The sequence below is a fragment of the Lampetra fluviatilis genome, chromosome 7 (assembly GCF_964198595.1).
Source record: "Lampetra fluviatilis chromosome 7, kcLamFluv1.1, whole genome shotgun sequence".
Taxonomy (NCBI): Eukaryota; Metazoa; Chordata; class Hyperoartia; order Petromyzontiformes; family Petromyzontidae; genus Lampetra; species Lampetra fluviatilis.
This window is the reverse complement of record NC_136281.1, coordinates 702,200-723,142: the sequence shown is the minus strand read 5'-3', so window position 1 is coordinate 723,142 and position 20,943 is coordinate 702,200. Positions and strand designations below refer to the sequence as shown.

The window sequence follows — 20,943 nt, the reverse complement described above, 5'->3', positions numbered from 1 at the left end:
CCTACATATAATAGTCAGTAGTATCTACTACAACCCCTACATACAATAGTCAGTAGTATCTGCACACATGGGGGGCGAAGAGGACATCAGTGGGGGCAACGGGTGAGGCGTGAAGCGGTGAGAAGCCCTCTCTGCAAAAGCTATAGTAAAGTGGCCACAAGCTGCGGAAATTCTAGTTTAAAATAAAATTGTCCAGAGCCCGAATTTGGGCCGATTTTTAGTCTCAGTCCGTCAGCCCAGAGGCCCACACACCTTTACTCTTGCGACCAATATTCTTAATGGGGTTTTTTGGGTGAGATCGTGTAAATGTGTCGTTAAAGTTGCCACCACCCGACACGGCCAATTAGGAAGGTTTGTCATGTAAACAAAGGTTTGTTACGAAATTTATATTTACACGATCTAACCCAATACACCTTTATTATAGACTTTAACTCTTCTCACTGGACTTCTGTTACCCCCACTTTGTGTAGCATAGACTGCCTGCAGATTGTGAGCCTCGCCAATTGCCGCTTGAGATGCTGCAGAGGCAAAGGGGCTGTCTCTTCGGTGTCTTGTTATGGCCAGCTGATGTCACGGCTGGCTTGGGGTAAACTATGTGCAAGGCTCTGCTACTCCCAGAGAAGGATGCTGCTGTCACTGCATTAACCACCTTATCTTGACCCCGAGGCAAGCAGTCTCTACTAAGTCCTCCGTCGCTGGAAGACTGTGCCACAGGCCCTTTAATAGCTCTATAAGTCGTGCAAGTAACCTTTGGGCATGTGAAGTGCTGATTGTGCATGTCATGTGCTTGAAGGGACGCTCGCTGTGTGGTCTAACACAAGCAGCTGCTGTAAACACTGGCGGAGCCAGTGGGGGGGTGGGGTGGCATGCAGAGATGTGGACTCGAGTCATGTGACTTGGACTCGAGTCAGACTCGAGTCATGAATTTGATGACTTGCGACTCGACTTGGACTTGCATAACAATGACTTTGTCCCACCTCTGAGATGTGGACTCGAGTCATGTGACTTGGACTCGAGTCAGACTCGAGTCATGAATTTGATGACTTGCGACTCGACTTGGACTTGCATAACAATGACTTTGTCCCACCTCTGGTGGCATGTGCCGCCCCAATGATCATTGTGGTTTATTAGTAACTAGCGGAAGTACCCGGCGTTGCCCGGGTGAAAAATATATTTCTTAAAAACCTTACATATATATACACATATACTAAGGTATTGTGAAAGCCCGGTGGGCCGTTTGTATATTTCTATACCAACAAATATATGAGAAGCTTGCACACGTCCAAAAAGTTGTAGAAAGTGTGGGGTAAATAGTTGATGTAAAAGGTTTCCGAAAATTGTGGACCCCCCCCCCCTCAAAAAATATATTTACCCCTCGTAGGTATATATACCTACACACCTTGCATACAACAGAGTACGTAGTATATATTGACTCTGTAGTAGTATCTACTGACTGTACCGTAGTATCTACTGAGCCAGTAGTAGCTACTGACTGTGTAGTAGTATTTAGTGACTGTAGTAACTACTGACCATAGTAGTATTTACTGGGCCTACAGTAGTATCTACCGACTATATAGTCGTAACGACTAACTGTATAATATCTGCTGACTCTATACTTGTATCCACTGACTATAGTAGTAACTACTAAATCTATAGCAGTATCTACTCACTCTATAATAGTATCTACTGACTCTAGTAGCTACTCACTGTAGCAGTATGTACTGACTGTATAGTAGTATATACTGACTGTAGCAGTATTGACTGACTGTAGTGGTATATACTGACTGTTTTAGTATCTACTAACTATATATAGCAGTATCTACCAACTCGATAGCAGTATCTACTATCACTACAGCAGTGTATACCGACTGAGGTGGTACCTGCTATCACTACAGCAGTGCATACTGACTGGTGGTACCTGCTATAATTATAGCAGTGCATAGTGACTGGTAGTACCTGCTATGATTACAGCAGTACATACTGTGTTGGTACCTGCTATGATTACAGCAGTGCATATTGTGGAGGTACCTGCTATGATTACAGTAGTGCATATTGTGGTGGTACCTGCTATGATTACAGCAGTGCATATTGTGGTGGTACCTGCTATGATTACAACAGTGCATATTGTGGTGGTACCTGCTATGATTACAGCAGTGCATATTGTGGTGGTACCTGCTATGATTACAACTGTGCATACTGACTGGTGGTACCTGCTATTATTACAGCAGTGCATACTGACTGGTGGTACCTGCTATGATTACAGCAGTGCATATTGTGGTGGTACCTGCTATGATTACAGCAGTGCATATTGTGGTGGTATCTGCTCTGATGAGAGCAGTACGTACTGTGGTGGTGGTACCTGCTATGATTACAGCAGTGCATATTGACTGTACTCACCACTCACCCTCACCATTCACCACTCACAGCTCACCCTCACCACTCATCCTCACCACTCACACTCACCACTCACTACTCACCACTCACCCTCACAACTCACCACTCACCAATCTCCCTCACCACTCACCCTCACCACTCACCCTCACCATTCACCCTCACCACTCACCCTCACCAATCACCACTCACCCTCACCACTCACCCTCAACACTAACCCTCACCACTCACCCTCACCACCCTCCCTCACCACTCACTCTCACCATTCAACTCACCATTCAGCCTCAGTACTCACCCTCACCACTCACCCTCACCACTCACCACTCACCATCACAACCACCACTCACCCTCACTACTCACCACTCAACCTCACCAATCACAACTGACCAATCACCACTCACCCTCACCACTAACCACTCTCTCACCCCTCACCACTCACCACTCACCCTCACCACTCACGCTCACCGCTCACCCTCACCACTCACGCTCACCACTCACCCTCACCACTCACTAATCACCACTCACAACCGCCACTCACCCTCACCCTAAGCACTCACCCTCACCACTCACTCTAACTACTCACCCTCACCACTCACCCTCACAACAACCACTCACCCTCACCACTCACCCTCACCACTCACCCTCACCATTCATCCTCACCAATCACCACTCACCCTCACCATTCATCCTTACCAATCACCACTCACCCTCACCGCTCACCCTCACTGCTCACCCTCACCGCTCAGCACTCACCCTCACTACTCAAGCTCACCACTCACGCTCACCACTCACCCTCACCACTCACTAATCACCACTCACAACCGCCACTCACCCTCACCATTCACCCTCACCACTCACTCTCACCGCTCACCCTCACCACTCACCATCACCACTCACCCTCACAACAACCACTCACCCTCACAACAACCACTCATCCTCACCGCTAAACCACTCACCCTTACCACTCACCCTCACCACTCACCACCTATCCTCACCAATCACACCCTCACCAATCACCACTCACCCTCACTGCTCACCCTCACTGCTCACCCTCACCACTCACTCACCCTCACCACTCACCCTCACTACTCACCACTCACCCTCACCACTCACACTCACCACTCACCATTACCACTCACCCTCACCACTCACTAATCACCACTCACAACCGCCACTCACCCTCACCACTCACCCTCACCAATCACCCTCATCAATCACACCCTCACCAATCACCACTCACCCTCACTGCTCACCCTCACCACTCACCCTCACCACTCACGCTCACCCTCACCACTCACCCCTCATTAATCATCACTCACAACCGCCACTCATCCTCACCACTCACCACACTCACCACTTACCCTCACCACTCTCCCTCACCACTCACCCTCACCACTCACCCTCACCACTCACCAGTCACGCTCAACACTCACCACTCATGCTCACCACTCACCCTCACCACTCACCCTCACTACTCACCACTCATCCTCACCAATCACACCCTCGCCAATCACCACTCACCCTCACCACTCACGCTCACCGCTCACCCTCACCACTCACCCTCACCACTCACTAATCACCACTCACAACCGCCACTCACAACCGCCACTCACCCTCACCACTCACCCTCACCACTCACCCTCACTACTCACCACTCATCCTCACCAATCACACCCTCACCAATCACCACTCACCCTCACCAATCACCACTCACCCTCACCACTCACACTCACCACTCACCCTCACCACTCACGCTCACCACTCACCATTACCACTCACCCTCACCACTCACTAATCACCACTCACAACCGCCACTCACCCTCACCACTCACCCTCACCACTCACTCTCACCACTCACCCTCACCACTCACCTTCACCACTCACCCTCATCAATCACACCCTCACCAATCACCACTCACCCTCACTGCTCACCCTCATCGCTCACCACTCACCACTCACCACTCACGCTCACCCTCACCACTCACCCCTCACTAATCATCACTCACAACCGCCACTCACCCTCACCACTCACCACACTCACCACTCACCACACTCACCACTCACCCTCACCACTCACCACTCACCACTCACCAGTCACGCTCACCACTCACGCTCACCACTCACCCTCACTACTCACCCTAACCACTCACCACTCACCCTCAACACTCACCCTCACCACCACCACTCACCCTATTCCCGTAAAAAAAAAAAAACTTGCTTACGTGTCGCCAAGTATACACCACTCACGCTCACCCTCACCGCTCACCCTCACCACTCACCATTCACGCTCACCACTCACCCTCACCACTCACCCTGACCACTCACTAATCACCACTCACAACCGCCACTCACAACCGCCACTCACCCTCACCACTCACCCTTACGACTCACCACTCATCCTCACCAATCACACCCTCACCAATCACCACTCACCCTCACCAATCACACCCTCACCAATCACCACTCACCCTCACTGCTCACCCTCACTGCTCACCCTCACCACTCACTCACCCTCACCACTCACCCTCACTACTCACCACTCACCCCCACCACTCACGCTCACCACTCACCATTACCACTCACCCTCACCACTCACTAATCACCACTCACAACCGCCACTCACCCTCACCACTCACCCTCACCACTCACTCTCACCACTCACCCTCACCACTCACCCTCACCAATCACCCTCATCAATCACACCCTCACCAATCACCACTCACCCTCACTGCTCACCCTCACCGCTCACCACTCACCCTCACCACTCACCACTCACGCTCACCCTCACCACTCACCCCTCATTAATCATCACTCACAACCGCCACTCATCCTCACCACTCACCACACTCACCACTTACCCTCACCACTCTCCCTCACCACTCACCCTCACCACTCACCCTCACCACTCACCAGTCACGCTCAACACTCACCACTCATGCTCACCACTCACCCTCACCACTCACCCTCACTACTCACCACTCATCCTCACAAATCACACCCTCGCCAATCACCACTCACCCTCACCACTCACGCTCACCGCTCACCCTCACCACTCACCCTCACCACTCACTAATCACCACTCACAACCGCCACTCACAACCGCCACTCACCCTCACCACTCACCCTCACCACTCACCCTCACCACTCACCCTCACTACTCACCACTCATCCTCACCAATCACACCCTCACCAATCACCACTCACCCTCACCAATCACCACTCACCCTCACCACTCACACTCACCACTCACCCTCACCACTCACGCTCACCACTCACCATTACCACTCACCCTCACCACTCACTAATCACCACTCACAACCGCCACTCACCCTCACCACTCACCCTCACCACTCACTCTCACCACTCACCCTCACCACTCACCCTCACCACTCACCACTCACCCTCATCAATCACACCCTCACCAATCACCACTCACCCTCACTGCTCACCCTCACCGCTCACCACTCACCACTCACCACTCACGCTCACCCTCACCACTCACCCCTCACTAATCATCACTCACAACCGCCACTCACCCTCACCACTCACCACACTCACCACTCACCACACTCACCACTCACCCTCACCACTCACCACTCACCAGTCACGCTCACCACTCACGCTCACCACTCACCCTCACTACTCACCCTAACCACTCACCACTCACCCTCAACACTCACCCTCACCACCACCACTCACCCTATTCCCGTTAAAAAAAAAAAACTTGCTTACGTGTCGCCAAGTATACACCACTCACGCTCACCGCTCACCCTCACCGCTCACCCTCACCACTCACCATTCACGCTCACCACTCACCCTCACCACTCACCCTGACAACTCACTAATCACCACTCACAACCGCCACTCACAACCGCCACTCACCCTCACCACTCACCCTTACGACTCACCACTCATCCTCACCAATCACACCCTCACCAATCACCACTCACCCTCACCAATCACACCCTCACCAATCACCACTCACCCTCACCACTCACCCTCACCACTCAGGCTCACCACTCACCCTCGCCACTCACCCTTACTACTCACCACTCATCCTCACCAATCACACCCTCACCAATCACCACTCACCACTCACCCTCACCATTCATCCTTACCAATCACCACTCACCCTCACCACTCACCCTCACCACTCACGCTCACCACTCACCCTCACCACTCACTAATCACCACTCACAACCGCCACTCACCCTCACCACTCACCCTCACCACTCACTCTCACCACTCACCCTCACCACTCACCCTCACAACAACCACTCACCCTCACCACTCACCACTCATCCTCATCAATCACACCCTCACCAATCACCACTCACTCTCACCACTCACCCTCACCACTCACCCTCACTACTCAACACTCATCCGCACCAATCACACCCTCACCACTCACCCTAACCACTCACCCTCACCACCACCACTTACCCTATTCCCGTTTTTAAAAAAAAACTTGCTTACGTGTCGCCAAGTATGCTTAACATTTCTTACAGACACACACATTTAGCTTTTGACATTACACATACAAACGTCAGCTTGTACTACTGTCATGATAGCAGGTACCACCACCACAGTAATGGTGATTGGTGAGGGTGAGTGGTGAGCGGTGAGTGGTGAGGGAGAGCGGTGAGTGGTGAGGGTGAGTGGTGAGGGTGAGTGGTGAGTGGAGAAGGTGAGTGATGAGTGGTGAGGGTGAGTGGTGAGAGTGAGTGGTGAAGGTGAGTGGTGAGGATAAGTGGTGAGGGGTGAGTGGTGAGGGTGAATGGTGAGGGTGAGTGGTGAGGGTGAGTGGTGAGAGTGAATGGTGAGGGTGAGTGCTGACTGCTGAGGGTGAGTAGAGAGGGTGAGTGGTGAGAGTGGTTAAGGTGAGGGTGAGTGGTGAGGGAGAGTGGTGGTGGTGAGGGTGAGGATGGTTGGTGAGGGTGAGTAGTGAGCGTGAGTGGTCAGGGAAAGGGGTGAATGGTGAGGGTGATTGGTGAGGGAGAGTGGTGAGGGTGAGTAGTGGTGGTGAGGGTGAGTAGTGAGTGGTGAGGGTGATTAGTGAGTGGTGAGGGTGAGTGGTGAGCGTGAGTGGTGAGAGGGGTGAGTGGTGAGTGGTGAGGAAGAGGGGTTAGTGGTGAGGGTGAGTGGTGAGCGTGAGTGGTGAGGGTGAGTGGTGAGGGTGAGTGGTGAGAGTGAGTGGTGAGGGTGAGTGGTGAGGGTGAGTGTGAGTGGTGAGGGAGAGGGGTGAGTGGTGAGGGTGAGTGTGAGTGGTGAGGGGTCTGTGGTGAGTGTGAGTGGTGAGGTGGTGAGTGTGAGTGGTGAGTGTGATTTGTGAGGGTGAGTGGTGAGCGGTGAGAGTGAGTGGTGAGGGTGAGTGGTGAGGGTGAGTGGTGGTGGTGGTGAGGGCGAGGATGATTGGTGAGGGTGAGCGTGAGTGTTGAGGGAGAAGGGTGAGTGGTGAGGGTGAGTGGTGAGAAAGTGGTGAGGGAGAGTGGTGAGGGTGAGTAGTGGTGGTGAGGGTGAGTAGTGAGGGTTAGTAGTGAGTGAGTGGTGAGGGTAAGTGGTTAGGGTGAGTGATGGTGAGTGGTGAGTGTGAGTGGTGAGTGATAGTGAGTGGTGAGGGAGAGTGGTGATGATGAGTGAGGGAGAGTGGTGAGGGAGAGTGTTGAGGGTGTATAATTGTTTTGCCTATGATGACAGCAGTACATGCTGACGTTTTGTATGTTAAATGTAAAAGCTAAATGTGTGAATGTGTGTGTCGGAAATGTTAAGCAAACGTGGCGACACGTAAGTATATTAAACGGGAATAGGGCAATTCTAAAGGAATCTACAACCTTCGATGATTCCTTTGCACGATTCAAAGAATCGATTCCTGGTGCGTAGGAGGTTTCCATTTTTAATTACAGAGTTTTATTTTCATTGGTATGTTATGTTTTAAAGTTTTCAGGAGTTTTTAATTATATTTTTGCCCCGGTCAACGCCGGATATTTCCCATTCGTAGCAGTTTATATCAACTCTATAACCAACTTATATTAAACGGGAACAGGGCGATTCTAAATGAATCTACAACCTTCGATTCCTTTGCGCGATTCAGAGAATCGATTCTTGGCGCGGTCGGTTTTACATATTTAATTACACAGTTGTATTTTCATTGGTATGTTATGTTTTAAAGTTTTCAGAAGATTTTAAATGTATTTTCCCCCCGGGCAACGCTGGGTATATCGAGTTTATAGCACAAAGTCTTCGCCTGACACGTGTGGGGTGTTGAGGCCTAGTACCGTGCAGAGCCTCCGGCCTCGCCTAGATTGCCCACCCGGCCGAAGCTGGGTTCTCGGGACGCTACCCCCCCCCCCCCCCCCGCTAGAATGATACTGTCTAATCGCTATAATTTTATTATCTACCGACCCTATAATAGTAATTGCACACATTGGGGTGGTGGGGGAATGAAGAGGACGTGAAACTTTGATGAATTTAACTCATCGTCGCGTGTTAATGCGTGCGCATATTTTTAACGGGAATTAAAAACGGCGTCCACCTCGAAGCGACGGCATTGCCAGGGGCCAACCGCCCGTTGCCAGGGGCCAACCGCCCGTTGCCAGGGGCCAACCGCCTTCGCGCATGCGCAACGGCGTGCTTCGTTACGTGCCGGTCGGCAATAGTAAATAAATAAATAAAGAGAAATCGCACTAAATCGATAATCGGTCCGATTTAAAGTTTAGAGACGAAAAATCGGAAATGCCTAAGTTCACCGCGGGGCCGGGGGCGTGCCTACCGGCAAAATTTAATCTCGGCGAACCCCACGGTCCGAGAGCTAAATCCCCCGGAAGCGAGCGTACGCAGACGGACAGACAAAAAATGTATTATATAGGTTAGATTAATCGGCATTTTGCGACCCCCACTGCCACTGTGTAGCATATTATTATGTGCCAGGGACTCTATGAGATGATCAGACAATAGTCTGAGTCCATAATTGGCAATAAGTAACGGCAAAGCAGTTATAAGTGACTCACAGAATTGTGCGCAGTTGCGTATACAGTACACGACTTCCCTGAAGGCATTCACCTTCAGCGAGCGCGATGCCGATCACACAACGCGGTTCGAATTCGACCCTCGATCGATGTCTGCGCCATCGCCACACACGAGTTGAACAAAAAGCAAGGTACAAGTCCTTACTTACTAACAACTCCTTACTTGCTAACAACTCCTTACTTACTAACAACTCCTCTATCATTTTTCATTGCTGGAGGGGTTGCCCCCCCTACTTTAAAATCCTGGCTCCGCCATTGGCTGTAAGCCACCAATACCTGAGCTGCCGTGATGTCGTAAGCTACTTACCGCGTTTTCCCAAACGTGCTTTGAGGGACGATCTCACCAACTCATTGCCGAGGTAGGTTGCGCCCATTTTATAAACATATTTTAAGAACACTCAAATGTTTTGATGGCATTTTCATTTTATGTATTTTTTTACACTGTATGCTGTACTTTCCCCGTTCTGTTAAGTGATATACAATAATGCTCCTACCTGAAGATTTTAAAAATCTAAATAATCGACACCCACAAGTTTCCTTTTCCAACCTGATTGGTAACGTATGGAATAGTGTAGAAGGGCTTATAAGGAGCACATCTGCCTCCATTTCATATTCCGTTCACAGTATTTTCACAAATTAGAGACCCTCAACCCCCATTTGTGCAAAAATATATTTAGGTAAAACCGGTAATGTTTCCATCCATATTTTTTGTATGAATTAGATTGGTGCTGTGACACAACATTTAATTTGTGGATATTCATAAGTGCCAATTTGGCCAACATTTAAAACAGGACCCTGCGGGGTGGGCTGGTAGGAATAATACTTAGTACCGGTACAGGGATATCGACCGGGTATAGAGGAGTTAAAGAAAAAATTACTGTATTCTAATGTAACGTTAATTAAAAGTGTTTGTTTTGACAAGAAACGCTGTGAGATTTAAAGACCCCCCAACACCACCCTCAACACCACCCCTCCCACCAGCCCTCACCACCCCCCACCACCACCCCCCACCACCACCACCCCACCCCACCACCACCTTCTGCACTAGGCCTCGCGAAGCCTACCGCACTAGGCCTCGCGCCGTGCTTTTCGTGCACAAATAAGGCGATTAAATGTATCTCGTCTCTGTGTTAATAAATGTTTCTTGTCTCTGTGTTAAAAAAAACGTGCTGCGTTTCAGTAAAGTAATTTTTTTTTTTTAATAAACGTGCTGCGTTTCATCTCTGTGTTAATAAGTCTGCCGCACTAGGCCTCGCGAAGCCTGCCGCACTAGGCCTCGCGCCGTGCTTTTCGTGCACAAATAAGGCGATTAAATGTATCTCGTCTCTGTGTTAATAAATGTTTCTTGTCTCTGTGTTAAAAAAACGTGCTGCGTTTCAGTAAAGTAATTTTTTTTTTAAATAAACGTGCTGCGTTTCATCTCTGTGTTAATAAGCCTGCCGCACTAGGCCTCGCGAAGCCTGCCGCACTAGGCCTCGCGCCGTGCTTTTCGTGCACAAATAAGGCGATTAAATGTATCAAGTCTCTGTGTTAATAAATGTTTCTTGTCTCTGTGTTAAAAAAAACGTGCTGCGTTTCAGTAAAGTATTTTTTTTTTAAAAACGTGCTGCGTTTCAGTAAAGTAATTTTTTTAAAAACGTGCTGCGTTTCAGTAAAGTCATTTTGAAGCGAAATTTAAAGTTTTGCCGTGATGCGCCGGAAGCGACGGCCATCTTGTTTAATTCACAGATCGCAGGGGGAGCGGGCGGCCATCTTGTCGGACAGGGTCATGCCAGGTGTTTGCAGTAGGGGGCGATGTTGATACACGGACGGACGGACACATTCATCTATTGGTGGTCTGGTCCACTTCGTTCCTACCAGTATAAATGGCTTTACTCAACCAATCTTGATTTGAAGCTTTCGTGACTGCAGGAATCCATACTCTTTGGTTCTTTCGGTAAAGTCACGGAGGTATAAAATAAAATAAATCACGACGTTCCGGGCGCAACGCAAGCGTCCGTCATCAGTTTCAAACGCGCCCTAATTCAGTCCTGTGGGGATGGGGGTGGTTTCGGTGGTGCACGCACTTTGAGCCCCGTGGCCCGTGTTAAATTTCCAGCCGTGGCTAACATCACTAACTAGCTTTTATCTAAGTTGTACTTCCTCCGTCCTGCACCCCCCCTCCCGCTCTCACCAACCTGCTGTGACCAGCCTGATGAAGTATGGTCAAACAACCCCCGTGACTATCACAGCATAGGGAGGCCTTTGTTCAGAAATGGCATAACGAAGGCCTGTAGAGTACCGTATTTAGCTATCGTGATTAAATGTAATTTTGTGAGCTGTGATTCGATTTGATTTTACGAGCACTGGTTCCATCCACTGCAGACAACACAATCACACGACTTCGGCTTACTGATAGGATTAAAACTGACAGTTGTGAATAAAATAACAATTACTTGAGTCCATTGTGACTCAATATATTTCCATCATTTTAATCCTTTTTTACAATCCGGAACCACCTGTTACATTTTTAAAAAATCATCCAAGACAACAAAAGCATGTTTTACCACATTTTTAAACATTGGGTGGAAACATATACATTAATTTTGAGCTTTTACTAAATCAATCACACATTCAAATCGCAGGCAGTCGAGTTAGTGCCACGTTCCATCGGTCCTCGTTTTCCAAACGTTATAAAATTTAACCACACCCCAGTGTCTATAAAAGTTAAGTTAACGCGAATGATACGCCACAACTTCCTGTTTCACCCTGTCAAGGCTCACATTGGCCTTTTCATGTAACATTGGAACTGCTTGAATTTTTCACGTATTAAAAATAACTAACAAATATTTCTCAAACCTGTGCATGTTAGAAACATTTTTTGAAGAAAACATGAACGTTTGTATGTACAAGAATTGTGTTTATAACTTAACAAGGTGACAAAAAAGCACTCCACTATCCATATCACACATCACACAATATGAACGGTGTACACAACCTCAAAGTTACACACATTCAACTGTCACCCACAAAGTTTATCAAACGGCACACCATCACTTGATAACGTTCAGACCCGTTTTGACCTCTCGCGACATAGTTTGGGGGGGGTCACGTGATCTCCCCGTCACGATGTCATAAACAAATACAACTTTGTATGATATTTCAATTCTGAGGTGGTGACCAGAGTTCTGATGCTATTTCCCTTCACTTTCCTCGCATTGTATTTAAAATTATTCGCCTCTCACCTAACAATTACATGTACTGTATGCACTGTTGAACTTATTTCGCGCCGTACGTACTGGAGGAATCCGATGAGCTATATAAAGCTCTTTTTCACAAATCTCCAGTAGAGGTGCAGATGTGTTCTCATTGACGGGGTGGTAAATGATTTTGGAAACCATGCTCTAGCCGTAGCTGCAGGAGTATTAAAGATGCATTTAGTGTAGAATGCAGGCCTCTCAAGTCACACAGTAGGGATTACTCATTCAACGTGCATCTCATGCTCTCAAGGAGGATATACCGATTATCATGCTCATCACGCGCATGAGAATCACCTTATTACACAGCGAACAGAGCAATCCACCTGTACCAACATCCAACTAGGATTGCCGCCTGTCTTGGTTTTCCCAGAATGTTCTCTTCTTGAGGTAGCCATCTTGGGAAATCTGTAAGTCTTTCCGGGACATGAATAGCCTCGGTTTTTGTCAATTGCATAATAATATACCACTCAAGACAATGCCGTTCCATGTATCTCCCCCCTTCCTGTATTATAAAATTACTCATTTGAATCCTGTACACATATCCGTTAACGCCCACTCCTGTGAAAACGTGGCAGGATCCTCTTGAAAACATCTATCACGAAATCATTATTTAAGTATTGTATTAATCTTGCCGATTGATATTTGGGCTTCCATAAAAAGCTCCGGTAATATGTAAGATTTTGTTTCGACCTATATCATGTATTCTACTTGATAAGTGTTCTCATTAACTGTGTCGTGGTTAATCCAACGAATAACACAATGACATATGGGGCAATGGCGAAAAAAATGGAGCAAAAGCTGAAAGAATGGAGAGGTGAAATTCTTGGAAAGTACGCAGACGCCGAGAGGAACACATTGATCAGAGAATGTATGCAAGTTTTAAACACAACTGTAGAGAAAAGTGCGTGAGCTTGAACAGGACACGTCAAGGAGCAGGGCTGATGATCAATGGTCAAGACTAAGAATGGAGTGGCAGTCAGAAATAGGGAACATGCTCGAGATGGACCAGCTCGGAGATGGAGCGATCAAATGTGCTCATGTGCACTGAACATCACGAGACCGTGTGAAATGGCGACGGCTTGGGGAGGCCTTCATCCAGCAGTGGACAGACCGTGACTTATGTAAATATTTAAAGATCGATTTATTCAGGTCAGGAAATACAAACAATTTTTCTCTCAACACAAAAAAAATCATTTTACAATATGCTTAAAGCAATACTTGTATGTAATAGATGTGCTGTTGTATAAAGTTATAAATTACAGTTGCTCAAGATTAAACCGTTTAAGGTGTTTTTTTAATATATGTAAAACCGACTGCATATACAGTATGAGCAGATGCAAATTTATAGGAGTTGAATTGAGAATTTGATTTGAGCTCTGTAAACAAAAAACTAAACCCCTGGCTTTTCTTCGGAATCTTCAATTTTTTCTGGTTAAAATTATTGGAAAAGCCTTTCCTCCATCTTAAATGTTACGGTCAGGTCCCTAGCTCCAGACATCCCACCAACAATGTGCATGAACATGATTATCAAGTAAACAAATCGTTTAAACACAGTCACTTCCCAGTAAACGTCATCCTCATCTGTAATGCACTATCTCAAACAACGGACACAAGTGACCTGAGATTGCTAATGGCCCATGCAGTCGGTGATGCCAAGCCAATGATTTTCCAAGTACAATGCTTTGACCAGTTAATGAAGGTATGACCCAGCCCACATGGATTGTATTTGGTGATTTGGGTGCCTCGTAGGAAGAGGCTTTGGACTAACGGACAGAAACGACTACAAATATATAGCAGGTTGACTACATGGTTGTTGACAGTGTGGCATAGAAAAACATTTGGTGTGTGGTGTTGACGATAGTCCTTTTCATGTTTTTTTTTGTAATCACACATCCCAAATTGTTTATGCCATTGTTCAAAGTGGGGAAACTGTTCCCATTTGTTAACATCGGGAAATGTAGCTGTCTCAGCATATTTGCATCTCATTTGCTTTGCTCCCTGTATCAGTGTTTTGCATGTACCTTGCTTCTCCCCCCCCACCCTCTCTTAAACATCATTACATGTACGGTGCTTTAAAATTCTCAGCACTGCTGTCACTGTCCAAGCATTTCTATTAAAGAAATTCTCCAAGCGCCCGACACTTATAGGTTTGCATCAAGGATGTTTTGATTCTACTACCCTGTTGTATCCACACATTCTCTGTATCCGGCACTGTTATTCGGTGCCGTTGCGTCGTCTTCGCACTTCTCTTCCGACCGTCTCGTCACTGTGCTCGGTGTCTTAGGCCTGGTGCGTGCACACAAGGGGGCGGCCATGGTCAGCACGAGCAGGGCCGCTGCTTCTCCTGTTGGTGCTCTTTCTTCTCTTTCTTCACCTCCTCGTCACCCGACAGGCTGACCTCTTCGCTGGACGACAAGCGCAACCCTTCCAGCTCTTGCTTGTTTGCCTTCAGCACCAGCTCTGTCAGCTTGGTGAAAGCCTGCAGGGCGGCAGTTCGTGCACGCGTAGACACACATGCGCGCACGCACACAAGTGTTTACACAGATGCACATAGGCATGACCTATGGTCAAGTCACCCACTATGTTCATAATCAACGTTTTTGGGTTTAGATCGCGTTATTTATAAATGTGTCGTAACCCTCCACCACCTGATACGGCCAATCAGTAAAAAAGTGTCACGTTGACAAAAGACAAATAGTGCACTGCTTTAGCCCACCGGTGTGTTGAAGCGTGAAACCACAACATTTACAATTTTTGAGTACGACGTTTCGCTGGTAATTGCATCCAGCATCATCGGGCAATTCGCCCGCTATGTGTCCGATCTCATCAGATCTCGGGCGCTAAGCAGGTTTGATCCTGGTGCTTGGACTGGCGACCGGCAGGCACAAACAGCTTTCTGTAGGCTGTTGTGGGGCTATGTAGTGAGCAACATAGGGCAGTGCAGCAAACTCCATTGTCGTACTTTAATTCTATGCTCCTCTCTTTGCAATACTGTATTTCAGTATCACTGGCATTGCTTAAGACTGATTATAGGCAAGATAATTACGTGACTTAAAGCTTTCATGACTGCAGGAATTAATATTCTTTGGGTCTTTCGGTAAAGCCACATAGATAGAACACATCATAAAAATAATGACAATATCACGACATTTCAATCGCAACACAAACAATCGTCATCAGGTGAAAAATATAGCGGGAGAGCTGTTAAGGCAGGGAGTTATAAAGGTTTCAGATGGGTGGAGCCCAAGGGTCAGTGGGCGGGGCTAGATATTAAATTTGCATGTAAATGTAAGATCAGATAAATCTTGACAAACGCAGCTGTGGGGGAGGCCATTGTATTGTGAGAGATTAGCATGTCAATGTAAGAAATTTGCTTTCAAATGTAAGCTCGGAGAGAGCTTGGAAAGAGGTGGAAAAGGATGGCAAGCCGCCATTTACTAATGTAGCCCAAGGGTCAGTGGGGAGCACGTACACCAAGCCCTCAATAAGAATGGATATTCAGACTACACAATCCGTAAAGCTATCACCCCAACCGTTGGGAAAGAACCATCTGAGGACCCAATCAAAACCATCACCTTACCATACATAGCAGGGGTCACAAAAAAGATTTCCAAAATCATGAGCAAACACAAGATCCAGCTACGATTCAACACAGTATATAAAATTCGTGATTTGATCCCATCTGTGAAGGATGTGATCCCTGACATGCAATACCCTGGTGTCTACAAACTAAGCTGTGTCTGCGGCAGCCGTTACATTGGGGAAACTATGCGACATGTCTCGGACCAGGTTCGTGAACATAAGGCAGATCTGAAACACGCTAGGACCAATACTTAAGCTATGGCTGATCATTGTATTAACGCTGTGGGCACACACAAAATGTATTTTGCCAAAACGAGAGTACTCTGCAAGACCCACTGGCTATCAGCAAAGATTCGTTCATGAAGCCATCCAGATATATAAACACAGACACATTTTCAACCGAGAAGATGGGTACAAACTGACCAATCATTGGAAGGACGTTATTAACCAGTTTAGGTCATAACTGGCTGTGATGTTCCCTCCCTCCCTACCTATGTTAGCAGTTATTTTCGACTCTCTGAGTTACATTCACTAACACAGCCACCGTTAGCTGTATTAGTAAATGGCGGCTTGCCATCCTTTTCCCCCTCCATGTGGCGATGGCTCTTTCCGAGCTCTGTCCGAGCTCTGTCCGAGCTTACATTTACAAGCAAATTTCTTACATTGACATGCCAATCTCTCACAATACAATGGCCACCCCCACAGCTTCGTTTGTCAAGATTTCTCCTATCTTACATTTACATGCAAATTTCATCTCTAGCCCTGCCCACTGACCCTTGGGCTACATCCATCTCAAACCTTTATAACTCCCTGCCTTAGCAGTGCTCCCACCATATATTCTCAGCAGCTCTCCCGCTATATTTTGCACATGATGACCATTGCTTGTGTTGCGATCGAAACGTCGTGATATTTTTATTATTTGTTCTATCTACGTGGCTTTACCGAAAGACCGAAAGACCCAAAGAATAAGTTATTTACATCCCTAAAATAGGCAAAATTATGACATAGATATCACCTGCTAAATACATTTGGATTGCAATAGGCAGTGTACAAAGTAGTGGATGTGGTAAAAGAGCAAATAGTAAACAAGCCTTCCGAAACCACAACGAGCATCCGTAGGAAAAGAAGCACACTTCAAATTACTACATCATATGTGGAGGCTGTCACGTCAGTGATGCATATGAAGAGGCAGATTGGATGAAAGTGAATTCGAACCTCACGGCCATGTGCACACAAGTGATGCACCACACAGCGTCATTATACAAACTAGCAGACGAGGAGCAGCAGCTACATTCAAACGCATTGCGTGTCACACTCTGGAGTTGTACCTCTTTGATGTTGTTGTTTGTGAACGCACTTGTCTCGAAGAACTCCATTCCGTATTCTTTGGCAAGCTGAAAGGAGATCGGTAACGGTGACAAAAAACTGGCACTGCTTGCGAACAGGAAAATCACTGTAGCCAAGATCTTGTCTAGAGCACTGTCCACTCTCTGTCGGCTTCACCGTCATGTGCAACAGGAGGAAAATTGCTTGGTTTGCGATGATGGGAATCGTATATATATGTTTAAGTGCTTAGTACAAGTCTTAAAGCAATTTAGTTTGTGAGTAAAACCAATTAAACTCTGGGTTGTTAGATCAGGGAACCTTGAAAATTGTGAAATGCAATTTATTGATATTTACCAGATGAAATATGTTTTGAATTAATGTAGAGCCCTATTATATTTGTAGCAAGTTCGAGAACATAATTAAAATCTAAATCAGTTGCTTCGTCAATGTTAGCACGAGACGTGTGCAGTGCACCATTTTATTCATCTCAAGAGAAATGATGGGCTGAGTCAATTACCCATTTGGATTTCAACTTGCATCTTTATACTTGTGAGATCTCGTCAAGGATCATAAACCATCACGCAAACTCCGCTCATCCTCGCAGCAGCTTTTGGCTAGTCATCGAACAAAGATGGTCACTGCATCGCATTGCTTTCAGATGTGCATTTGCGGCCGTCTGGAAGCTCTTCCTTCCAATATTAGGAAGCCACTGGAGCTATGAACTTTTAAATCATCTAGATTGAAAACTACATTCTTAAGAACTGCCTTTTGTGTTTAGTTTGTTGTCCTTTTCCCGCACCTCTGATTAGCACGGTTGGCTATAGATGAGCACTAACCACTGCAACTAGCTGATCATATTGCACATAAACAGCACCTCTTGAAATTGGCAATGCTGCAAGGCTGCCCCACACTTGATCGGAATCTTGCGAATCCAATTCCCAGTTAGAGGTCAATTTATCCCCTTTATAATTTTAGGATCTATAAAACGTACGTGACTTTGTGCAAGTCAGGTCGACAGTCGTGGTTCTGTGGAGACACGTTTGCAACGTGGGATTTGCACTACTGGTAGGTAATCCCCCCTCTCCTTGAGACCCATAAAATGTATGTTCACCAGAAAAATACATATAATATTAGGTACTATTAATGTAGGGCCCTATTTAAAAAGCTTGAAATTTATGAAAATGAAGCAAGTGCCATAGAGAATGGGTCGAAAAGGCGACCGTCATGCAGTAAGACATGATGAAGACGCGGACTGGGCGGGTCCACCGGGTGTATGGGTCACCTTCTTGCCTTGCTCTACTCCGACTTGCCTCAGCTCCTCGCTGTCCACTTTGTTGCCAATGAGGACTCGCTCCACCCCTTCTGGTGCCATCTCAACAATGACCACCATCGTACGCAAACATTCAAACAAATCACAACAACAACAGCAGCAGCAGCCTGAACGTAGCGTACGTCACACGAGCTGAAAACAACAACACACAATCACACTTTGCCACAGCCCAGCCGGGTGGCGCTGTAGCTGAGCACTTGACTCGCGTTCGAAGGTCACAGAGCAGCGGTGGTGCCAGCCAAGCGCGGACCTCTAAGAAGATTATTTGTGGGTGCGTCACATGACTACAACTATTTTATGCTCGATAAACTCAGTGGCTTAAATATACAGTATGAAATAATGTAGGTAATAGATTATTTAATTGCCATTAAGATTTTAGGAGTGTTATTAGAATGACGTTCTTTTTTATGAGGATGTGAATTTCAGCTGATATTTCACTTTCTTTTTTTACGAATCTGATACCACCGCAAAAGCTTGGCAACTAAGCATTTGTTTGTTTTACTGGAGATTTACGCCACCACGGGTAATGACATCACATCTGTCGGGGTTAGCCCAATCTACTGCCATCCCCCTGGAATTGATACAAAAACGATTACTTTGCAAGCTGGCAACAGCAGGTTTCCTATGGACCAAACTGGCCTCTGCCATAAAAACATGAAATTCCCACCACAGTTGAGCACTGCTCGATGCTCGTTGGGCTTGGAGACACTTTATTATGAAGCTTCACTTATTAGTGCACTGGACATGACTATCTGGAATGTGTAACAATTTTAGTTAATAGGAACCAAATAATTGGATAACTCGGTATTGAGAACGTGTATAATCATAAAATTGAGCTTCAAGTAGTCGTCATATGTTATCTGCAAACATTCCCGTTTCTTGCACCATCATCCCATGCATTATTTTCCAGATGCAATATGGGTGCAATATTATTTTCTAATTAAATGAAATATTTTAAATATGAATGTACTACAGCTTATTACAACTAAATTATTATACATTTATCGTGCGTCAATGACACTTTGGCTGGAGTGATTTATCAGTATCGAATTCATATGTTCTGAATCCCAAGTCACCGTTACTAATTTTACCGAAGCTGCTGTGAATTGAGCTGGAAGTTTCGGTTATAAATACATTTTTTATGAGCAGGACTTGTTTGTTTATAAATTCCTGATGTTTATTCCACTATTCTAGTACTTAACCTCCTCCGATTTTTATTAATTACTAGCGGTAAGTACCCAGTGTTGCCCGGGCGAAAAAGACAGATACACACATCGACTTACACACAGACATCTGGGTAGGTTGGGGCAAAGGACATAACGCTGTGAGGAAGTAACCTCAGCGTGTTGTGTATCTTAATAGCATTTGAAAAATGAAAGATTTAGCAACTAATTGTAGAAAAAAAAGTTGTCTACACACAAACATATTATAATAATATTAGGTAGCCTAAATGTTTCATAATAGTAAACTATGCACGTGAGTTATTAGCGAAAGAAGCAATAAAATAGTAACTAACATTGCCATGGTGAGGCCTAGTCCCGTGCAGAGCCTGCGTACTCACCTAGATTGCCCAGCCGGCCGAGGTGCTGGGGGCTGTGCCGCGACCCCCCCCCCCCCCCATGAATAATACTGTGAAAGCGCTATAACATATACATCTAAGGACTTTATAATAGTAACTGCACGCATGTAGGTGGGGGGAGGACATAACACTGTGAGGAATTAACCTCAGCGGTGTGTGTGTATTTGGTGCATTTCTATCGCGAGTGAAAATGTGTGCCGATCGTGTTTGCGTTGCTAGGGGCAACCCCTGTCAGCAGTTAAAAGTGTAATTTTATAAATACGTATAATACTAATGTGTGCGACTTACCTTGTGGAGTGTGCAGGCGAATAAAGAACCACACACACCTCCAGCGATGGCGTGTGTGGATTGCTAGGGGCTAACCTAGTGGGCATTGTGCGCAAGTGCAAGCCTGTTGCGTTGTCACTGCAGAAGCGGCGAACTGAAAAAAATAAATAACTTGAAAACAACATTTATTAATAAAGAAAAATC

The 20,943-nt window shown here is 46.6% G+C and overlaps 1 protein-coding gene across 2 annotated transcripts in view; it reads right to left on the bottom strand.

The window, feature by feature from the left end:
* Window positions 1-11,860: 11,860 nt before the first annotated feature.
* Window positions 11,861-20,943, bottom strand: part of RAB15 (RAB15, member RAS oncogene family) — a 74,481-nt gene continuing 65,398 nt past the window's right edge. For both annotated transcript variants that reach the window (XM_078858077.1, XM_078858078.1), the window contains exons 5-7: window positions 18,846-18,935; window positions 17,566-17,631; window positions 11,861-15,134 (exon numbers count right to left, since the gene is read on the bottom strand). In XM_078858077.1, the coding sequence (XP_078714203.1) occupies window positions 14,973-15,134; window positions 17,566-17,631; window positions 18,846-18,935 (318 nt within the window). In that variant the 3' untranslated portion in view covers window positions 11,861-14,972. The remainder of the gene's footprint in view (window positions 15,135-17,565; window positions 17,632-18,845; window positions 18,936-20,943) is intronic.